The following is a 9,603-nucleotide window of genomic DNA, read 5'->3' on the forward strand; positions in this document are numbered from 1 at the left end:
AGAACTCTCAACAGAGGAATCTAAAATGGCTGAAAGATACTTAAGGAAATTTCAACATCCTTAGTCATCAGAGAAATGCAAATCAAAACAACCCTGAGATTCCATCTTACACCTGTAAGAATGGCCAAGATCAAAAACACTGATGACAACTTATGCTGGAGAGGTTGTGGGGAAAAGGGAACACCCCTGCATTGCTAGTGGGAATGCAAGCTGGTCCAACCCCTTTGGATGTCAGTGTGGCAATTTCTCAGAAAATTAGGAAACAACCTTCCTCAAGGCCCAGTAATACCTACTTTTGGGAATATATCCAAAGGATGCTCAGTTGTGCCACAAGGACATGTGCTCAACTATGTTCATAGCAGCTTTGTTTGTCATAGCCAGAACCTGGAAACAACCTAAATGCCCCTCGACCAAAGAATGGATAAGGAAAATGTGGTAAATTTACACAATGAGGTACTATACAGCAGAAAAAAATAACATCTTGAAAAAGTCAAAGGGATCAAGATATGGATTCATCACTCTCATTTTAAGTCTGTTGAGCAGACGACTCTGCCAGCAAATAGAAAGTCTCCTACACCCAACGGACCCCTTAAAACTAAGGACCCTGCCCTTACTCTGGTTTGCTTCTGGCTCTCTTTTCCATTGGCAAAATTAGCCCCCAATCCCCCAACCACAGAACATTAGCTAGCTGGGTTCTTTCTGATACTGGGGATGGACATATCATCTCCAACCTTACATCCCATGCATCCTGGGTACTTATTTCCCCCATGTTCTCAGTAGATCTCTGTGATCTTGCCCAGATGGCCTGGTCTACATGGAAACACTGGTCTCCACGGAAAGACCCTGTCTTATGACTGCTCTGCAGGTTATGGGTGTCATAGACGATACTTAAAGGCCTGCCTAAAGCTATCAAATTCTATGTTTGTTCTGGACCAGCCACCTGCACCTGCAGGGGACCAGGACAATTCTATTGTGCTGCTTGGGATAATAATCAATACAAGCAACACCACAGAGGGGACTCCCACATCAACAGTCAGCCCCCTTAATAATGTCATACTAAGGCTTTCTCTCAGCCCCAAGGACCAATTAATCAAGCTGTTGCTCTCCTATCGGCTACATGCAATTACCTAAATAATTTTCAGTCAAACTGGACCCAGACCTGTTGGTTTTGTCTACACCTGTCTCCTCCTTACTACAAGGACATAGCAGTCATCTCTTCAGACATGGAACTTCTTCCCACACGACCTGCCCATGGGGAACCCACCCCAAGCTTATAGTAGGATCGGTCTGCAGGACTGGCCTTTGTATCCTGCCATCTAACATGTCCATCCTGGTGGCTTATCTGGCCCTCTGCAACTCCACTGCTTTATTATCAGCATGCCTACCACCTGTTACCACCTGAAGGCACCTGGTAGGCATGCTCCACAGAACTTACCCCATGTTCTCACACCCAGATACCACAACAAAACAAGGGTTTTTTATCCTTGTTCAAATTTCCCCGAGTTCTTTATTACTTGGCTGAGCGCATGACAACCCACCTAGTCACCTTTCCCTACTCAACAGCGGCGCTCCACAACACCCGACTCCCACTTTGGTGGCTCTAAGGACAGCTGGGGTGGCCAGAATAGTTACTACTGTCCTTGTGTTACAGCATGAAAATCACAGAACTTTAGGTGCCCTGACTGATCGAGAGCTGGCTGAGCTGGAAAAATCTATTTCTCATTTAGATCATCCCTCAGTTCTTTAGCAGAAACCGCTGGAGAGTAGACCTCCTCCTCTTACAACAGGGAGGACTATGCCTGGCCCTAGAACAATGTTGCTTTTATGCTAATCACTCAGGGGTGATAAAAGAATCTCCTCCTCTGTCCCTGGTGCACAAAAGGTTACAGGATAGAAAAAAACAATGGAGGAACAGTTCTAACTGGTATGAAACCTAGTTCTTGCAGTCCCCATGGCCACCACCTTAATAACCACATTGGCAGGATCCCTATTAATCCTACTGTTCGCTCCAATTTCTGGGCCTCGTATAGTTAATACACTTCTCTGTATTATAAAAGAATGTGTGGAGCAATTAAGCCAATGGTCCTTCACAGCCAATACACGCCCCTGCCTACAAATGATATACAGCCCATTACGTTTAAAGATTTGACTTATGTTTCAACTCAAGGGGTGAATGAAGAGACCAGGGCCAGTTTGCTAAGACCTACTACCATGCTATGTTGACTCACGTCTGGCTTCAACCAGACCCTTAGGAGATACGTCCAGTCTGATAGACAATCAGGGTCCTACCCAGTCACAAGCAGGAGCTGTTCTTGCTATTTTCAGTCAAACAGACCCCTGACACGGCAACCACAGTTGCCGACCAGATGTCATGAGCCAATCATAAAACAATTCCTGTACCAGTAAGGGTCTATACCCAATCACTTCAGAGTACTCTTAACCACAATTGCAATTCTCCTAAGCAGGCTTAAAAAGGGATGCTCACCCTCCCCTGGGGTCAATGCCATTTTGGGTGGACCCCAGCATGCTGACTTTTCTGTTGCTTTCTGTCTTCTGGTCATCTGGGCCACCAGAGGACCCCACACAGACCCCCAGACCCGTTAGGTGACTGGCATGAGGAACAGTGTGTGACAACTTCTGTCACAGATAAAAGCACTTTGCCCTTGAAACTGAAGACTTTTAAAAGCTTGGAAGAGTTGGGAGGAGGGAAGCCAGGAACCCAAATAGCTGCACCCATCCTATGAGTCTAGAGCCCAAGACTCTGAAGGCTGAAGCCGCAGGAGGATTCTAAGTTTGAGCCAGCTTGGGTTAAATAGCAAGACTGTCTCAAAAAGAAATAAATCTGGCCAGGTGGTGGTGGCAGATGCCTTTAATCCCAGCACTCGGGAGGCAGAGGCAGGCAGATCTCTGGGAGTTTGAGGCCAGCCTGGTCTACAAGAGCTAGTTCCAGGACAGGCACCAAAGCTACAGAGAAACCCTGTCTCGAAAAACCAAAAAAAAAAAAAAAAGAAAAATCTGAATTTGTAAATGACTACTGGAATTCTCTAGTTACTCTCCAACCCACTCTCCTGAGCAGTTCAATTAATAAACTATTTTTTCAAAAAGTAAGAAAGTAAGTAACATTTACTGAGTCCTTTCTATATTGAGACCAACTGGAGTGTCTATTTAACCAAGGAGAATGTTCTAAGTGAGAAAACATTAGGGGGAAAAAGTGTCAAGTCTGAGGCACTTGCTTGGCACTCCTATGTAGGCCTGAGGTTAAAGATGAAACCATGTGTACTGGAGGGTGTAGATACGACTGAGGCCAGAAGACTGTGTAGAGTCTGATGCTGCATCCAGTAACTGACAGTGGTGGCAAGACTGGAAATGAGATTAGAAATGCAGGAATGGCCAGTGTGAACTCCCGAGCAGGCCTGGAAGGTGGTTAGACAGCAGAACCCTGAACCATGTACCAGACTCAGGAAAAGAAGAGGGTAATCCACACAGAGCTGGGCTGCTGTATGGGACACCTTGCTGGAGACAGAGGTCTGGCATTCAGGAGATGAACAGAGGCTCCTTTATCTCCTGATTTATCTTGAGTATCAGCATGCGCTATTCATGAGCGTCAGGCAGAATAAACACTGTGACCCAGGCCGTACCTCCGAGAGTCTGACTCTGTCTGAGAGGAAGGTGGACTATCATAGTTTGAATAGCAAGTGACCCCTAAGGGCCGTGTATTCAAAGTCTGGCCTCCAGGCTTTGCTACTCGAAGGTGGTGGAACTGGGTGGAGTGAGCCCAGTAGAAGGAAGTTAGCTCACTGGGGCTAGATGGCTGAAAAGGATATTGGGACTATGGCCCCTTCTTCCTTCTGGCTGCTAACAGCTGAGCTGCTTCCCAGTTTGATATAAGCCAAAGCAATTGTGGACTGAAACCCCTAAAGTGTGAGTGAGAACAAACCCTTCTTTCTCAGGGATCTCTGGCTTTTATTACAGAGACAGAAAGCTAACACAACCAAAGGATATGTGAACTAACAGGACACTCAGTCTTGGGTTTCTGACCTTTGTGTTGAGGGGCTTTCTGACAACACATTGTTAAACATCACCTTCTTCGTTCTTTTGTTTTTTCAGATTTATTTATTATGTATACAGTGTTCTGTCTGCATGTGCACCTGCAGGCCAGAAGAGGGCACCAGATATCATTACAGATGGTTGTGAGCCACCATGTAGTTGCTGAGACTTGAACTCAGGACCCCTAGAAGAGTAATCAGTGTCCTTAACCTCTGAGCCATTTCTCCAGCCCCCAAACATCATCTTCTTTAGAGACTGAAAAGTTTCTGGACTCTGCCAGCTCCTTAAAACCCAACTGCTGGGGGCTGGAGAGAAGGCTCAGTGATTAAGAGCATTGCCTGTTTTTCCAAAGGTCCTGAGTTCAATTCCCAGCAACCACATGGTGGCTCACAACCATCTGTAATGAGGTCTGGTGCCCTCTTCTGGCCTGCAGACATACACACAGACAGAATATTGTATACATAATAAATATTTAAAAAAACCCAACTGCTGAGGCACAGGAATCCGTGAGTCCAGGAATCTTCTATTTTTACAGTAGCCAAGGTTGAGAACACTCAGATTAGCATCCACAATACATCTGCACACAGACTTGTACTTCCCTCTCCAGCTCTCCTTGGTCTATAACAAAAATGGCCCTGATTCAACAACAGGTGCACCCTGTGTGGGGTCAAAGACATCTTGCCTCATGGAAAAACCTTTTTTGTCATTCCCAACACCAACTGGGACCACACAGCCCTTCCACTCTTCTCTCCTGCCTCCATTCTCCACGTGCTGGGGTTACAAGTGTGTACCACCATGCCCGCCCATGTCCACTCCACAAAAGCAGGACATTGGTCTCAGTCACTGTTGTATATCCAGCAACTCTGAGAGTTCGGGACCAGCACTGGCAATGATTATTTGTACTATAAATAACTTAAGCCAAATAGTAGGGTTTTGAGGAGATCAGAGTTTGGAAAACTAAACAAGGAAGGGACTTTGGCTGGGAACATGGTGAGTGTGTAATGCACATAAAATATTTACAGACTGTTTTATCAAACTGCCATGGAGGCTGGAAAACAGCCCAGTCATTAAGAATACTGGTTGCTCTCACAGAGAACCCAGGTTTGCTTCCCAGAACCAATATGGAGGCTTACAATCATCAATAACTCTAGTACCAGGAGACCTGAGGCTCTCTTTGGCCTCCAAGGGCATCAGGAACACATGTGCATACAAACATACAAGCAAACCACTCATACCTATGAAAAAGAAATCTTTTTAAAAAAAAATTGTAATGCAAAACCGGGCTCTAGTTGAGAATGTCGGCCTGATTTCACTCCCCCTCTGACCTGCAGGCAAGGACATCTCTACCATAAAGATCTGATTAACTTTATTTTTCAAAAATCTACTTCTTTCCCATCTTTCCAATTGCAGCTGCATATCACTTCCTCAGCGCGTCACCCTCTTATCTCGCCCAGTACTCTGTGCCGCATCACCCTCGCACTAACTCATCTGCTCATTGTGTTGCCAAGCCCTGTGATTATCTCGTTACAGACTAGCCATCAGTAGTAACTTGACTGCTTTATCATACCCGTGGCACCAAACACAGAGGAAGCACAAAGATGTTTGCGGTAAGAGGCAGACCACAAGAATGCTCTGCAAGCAGGTGTGAGGCGGGCCTTTCACCTCAGGGACTGCGCGAGGGGCATCAGAGTCCAAGACAAGCTGGGACAGTTTATTGAGACCCTGCCTCAAATAGTCTATATATATAAAGACTTGCTTTTTATGCGTATGTGTGCTTATCTGCCACAGCTGCGCTGATGCTGGAGGTCTGAGGTTGGTGTCAGATCCCCTGGAGCTAGGGTTACAGGAAATTAATTACAAGTCGCCTGACCGGAGCGCTAGGACCTGAACTTGGGTTCTTTAGAAGAGCAGCAAGCACTCTTAACCACTGAGCCATTTCATTTCATTTGAAGACTCATGAAGTGAAGGTCGACAGCCGAAAGTTCCTCCTTAGGACCATCCGTTTAGCCCTCGCATCCGCCCGCGCCTTCCACCCGGCGCGCCAGGCGTCCAGGAACGCACCCCAGCAGCCCTGTGGCGGTCGCCTTGCGGGAGCAAGCCTGCGACTTCCTTCTCATCCTCTGCAGGTTAAGCCAGGGGAAAACCCAAGTCCTAGGCTTTTGCAGAGACGCCAGATTCAACCATACTAGGATGCCCCACGTGACCGTGCCAGCCAGATCTCGCGGGATTTACGACCCGAGGACAAACCCTCCCGCCACCAAGGGTCTCCACCTACCTCCTGGCGGCGACTAGTTTCTGGAGAAAAGTGTCCAGTATAGTGTCAAGGAGTTCCACCCTGGAGATGGTCGTGTCAACTGGCACAGATTCTGGAGAGAAGCCCTCGGGCCCCTTTTCCACAGCCTCATTACTATGGCTCACGTCAGCCATGTTGAAACCGAACCGCCAAAATGAAATGGCCCCGCAGCCCCTCCCACCAGGACCTCTGATTGGAGAAAAAAAATGCCCGTCACCGTACCGGATGGGGCGGGGCAATTGCCAGAGGCGGTGGGTCAGGGACACGTCGTGCCTTGAATAATTTAGTTCTCGGACTGGAAAAACGTTCTCAAGCTGAAGTTTGGGGCCTCAATAAAAACTTTTAATTACATTTCAAAGATTTCATACAGTGCAACAGCGAATATTCACAGCTAATATCCTCAATAGTCCATTTTTATCAAATGCTTAAGCGCATTTTCTTCCCCATGTTTTCCAGTCTTCGAGTTTCTAAAATAGGTTATGGACCAACAGGTTGAAATTTCTGGCTGTCTTGCTCTCCAGTTTTGGGAAGACGGGCGCCCACTGGCCCATTCTAGTCCCTGACTTCGGGTAAGAAAGTAGGGGTCAGGACAGGGTGCCTAAGGAGAGGGAGGAGAAGCGACAGGAGCGGGAGAGACTACACATTGCACAAGAAAATGAAGTCAGAGAAACCCTGTCAAAAAAAGAAAGAAAAAATTATGAAGTCAGGAGGAAGAAATAACCTAAGGCGTGAGAAGCAGGACCCTCTCGTGGTGTCCGCACCCGAGAGACTGACTCGAGAAGTCACGCTCACGCTCGGAAAAGCTTGTGGTGTGGGGGTCCTTGCTTCCATTGTATCGACAGTACTTGGGTGGATGTGAGGAGTAAAAAGATTTAAAATGATCTGTGGGCTCTGCCCTTCAGATGACTATGGACAAAATTGGGGGGCTCTAGCAATAAAGTGCAGGAAGTGAGGCCTAGCAGCACACAGTAAACTCAGGAGGTGGGGTGGGGGGGTTCAAGAGTTCAAGGTCATCCTCTGCTACAAAGTGAATCAAACCCAGCCTAGGACAAGTCTGAGGCTCCATCTCAAAGTCTCAAAACAACTGATATGCTGAGACCAATAAAAGTAAAGTTCAAGAGGAAACGAGAATAGACTACAGAGGTCAGTAGAGAGATGGCTCCTACTCAGGATGGAAGAATGTGGAGCAGCCGTGAGAAACGAGAAGGCTTCAGTTAGCTAGCACCTTCCAGATTGGCACCATGACGTTTCCCAAGGCATGGGACCACTAAAAAAGGTTGAAAGCATCACCCAGGCCATCATCTTAAGTAGGCAGTTTGACCGCCTTCTTCCCACTCCACGGGTCATGTTTCTCTGGATAGCCTTGGTGGAGGCTGGGAAGAAGCCCCTGCGGGAGCATCAACAATTCTGGCAGTATGAGGCTGGTCACTGAAGTGGGCCTGGTCTTGGGTGTCTTCCTGACTGTTCTTTCTTCTGCTGCCACCACAGGGTACCGTGACTAGGATGATACTTCACAACCAAGGACAAGAAAAACAAGGGCAGTTCATATTCCAGAGTCCCGCTGGGAGACACCTGTTGTTCATCTGGGGGACAGGTATGTAAGTGGCATTGCTGCCTGGGGCTCAGCGGTTCCACTGCTGCCTCCGGGGCTCGGCTCAGCTGGCCTGAGGAGAGAGCAGTGAAGAACACACACCTTTCATTACTTGCCAAGCCAGTGGCTTTCTCAACCTGGCTTCAGGGAAATGTTCCAGTGTAAGTTTGATCCACTTAGGACTGCGCCCTCCACTGTAGTCCCAGTGGAGGCTAACAGCCCATTCTTGTCTTCAGGGTCCCAGACCTAAAAGGAAAGGGAAGATAAAGAACTGGGATCCATGTCACAGTTTTCCACTTATCCGAGGAGGGCTTCTGACAGTAGACCCAATGCTGTCAGGACTAGTTGCCTGCTTCACAGATGTTCAACTATGCGAACCAAATGAAGCCTTGGCGTTTCTCCATCTTAGTAGCTCCCAGAGAAGACGAACGCCCTGCAGAATGCCCTGCCCCCATTTGTCCCCAAAGGCAGGGCAAAGCAGAGTAGTCCAGTGGACAACTGGGTCCCAAATTTAAGCAAGCATAAGAAATAAAGGGATAAAGAACTGGGATCGACGTCACAGTCTTCCACTTCTCCGAGGAGGGCTTCTGACAGTAGGCCTGAAGCTGTCAGGACTTAAAAGTCTCACGATGGAAAAGCAGGGGACAAGCAAACTATAGCAGCTCTTCTCCAGGCCTGAGGGGCAGACACAGAGAGAGGGGCATCAGCGAGGGGCCAGCAGGGTCCTGTGGAGGTTGATCTTCAGGCCGTGACTGAGTATGAGGACCTAGTGAGGGGCCCAGATCTGGGAACAAGGAAGCCAGCACAGAATCTCCTCAGCAAGAGCCGTCCAAAGTTTCTCGTCTTGTCCCAGAGAGGTCAGAGGGCCAGAAGCAGGATGGGTGTGTCGTGGTGGCATTCACAAGGATACTCTCCTCCCTGCTCTACCCTGGCCCAGAAGAATGTGTGAAACCACAGCCTTTCTGTCCGCCATTGGCTACCAGTGTCTTGAGTCCACCAGCTCAGGTCGGAGGCTGAGTTTCTTGAGGCTCTCGTAGCCCACCACGATGACGATAGTAGAGGGTGTAGCCGAGATGATTCGAGCAGAGAGGCCCTTCATGAGGCCCCAAGGCCCCTCTTCTGCCATCAGCTGTCTGAAGGTCAGGATGATGGAGCTCTTGCCTTCAACCTGGAAGAGTCACCACAGTAAGGGCCACCAGCTGTCTCCGTCACAACTGCTCTACTCACCCACACTGTGCATCAAGACTCAAGTGGGAACTCTGCTTCTAGGACAGTAGTGACTTCCTCCAAGCTCTGGTGACAGACTACCTGAGTTCACTTAACCCTTCCTACCCCATTTTCCTCACATAGAAAATGGTGATAATAGACCCTGTGTCACAAGCAAGAAAAAGTAATACTGGGGCTGGAGAGATGGCTCAGTGGTTAAGAGCATTGCCTGCTCTTCCAAAGGTCCTGAGTTCAATTCCCAGCAACCACATGGTGGCTCACAACCATCTGTAATGGGGTCTGGTGCCCTCTTCTGGCCTGTAGGCATACACACAGGCAGAGTATTGTATATATAAAAAATAAATAAATTAATTAATTAAAAAAAAAAAAAGTAATACCAACCACAGAGCCAGGCATGGTGGCACACGCCTTTAATCCCAGCACTGAGGAGGCAGAGGCAGGTGGA

The 9,603-nt window shown here is 48.0% G+C and overlaps 2 protein-coding genes across 9 annotated transcripts in view; both read right to left on the reverse strand.

Moving 5' to 3' along the window:
* Positions 1 to 6,820, reverse strand: part of Pmf1 (polyamine modulated factor 1) — a 26,567-nt gene extending 19,747 nt beyond the window's left edge. For all 3 annotated transcript variants that reach the window (XM_050166413.1, XM_050166412.1, XM_050166414.1), the window contains exon 1: positions 6,323 to 6,820. In XM_050166413.1, coding sequence (XP_050022370.1) covers positions 6,323 to 6,474 — 152 coding nt within the window. In that variant the 5' untranslated portion in view covers positions 6,475 to 6,820. The remainder of the gene's footprint in view (positions 1 to 6,322) is intronic.
* Positions 6,821 to 8,855: 2,035 nt separating this feature from the next.
* The window catches only part of Slc25a44 (solute carrier family 25 member 44), a 13,588-nt gene continuing 12,840 nt past the window's right edge, over positions 8,856 to 9,603 (reverse strand). For 3 of the 6 annotated variants that reach the window (XM_050166405.1, XM_050166406.1, XM_050166407.1), the window contains exon 4: positions 8,856 to 9,099. In XM_050166405.1, coding sequence (XP_050022362.1) covers positions 8,908 to 9,099 — 192 coding nt within the window. In that variant the 3' untranslated portion in view covers positions 8,856 to 8,907. The remainder of the gene's footprint in view (positions 9,100 to 9,603) is intronic. The other 3 variants (XM_050166409.1, XM_050166410.1, XR_007596026.1) reach the window with 3 other exon arrangements.

This window comes from Alexandromys fortis, unplaced genomic scaffold (genome assembly GCF_014885135.2).
Source record: "Alexandromys fortis isolate MF-2015 unplaced genomic scaffold, M_Fortis_MF-2015_v1.1 scaffold_152, whole genome shotgun sequence".
Lineage (NCBI taxonomy): Eukaryota > Metazoa > Chordata > Mammalia > Rodentia > Cricetidae > Alexandromys > Alexandromys fortis.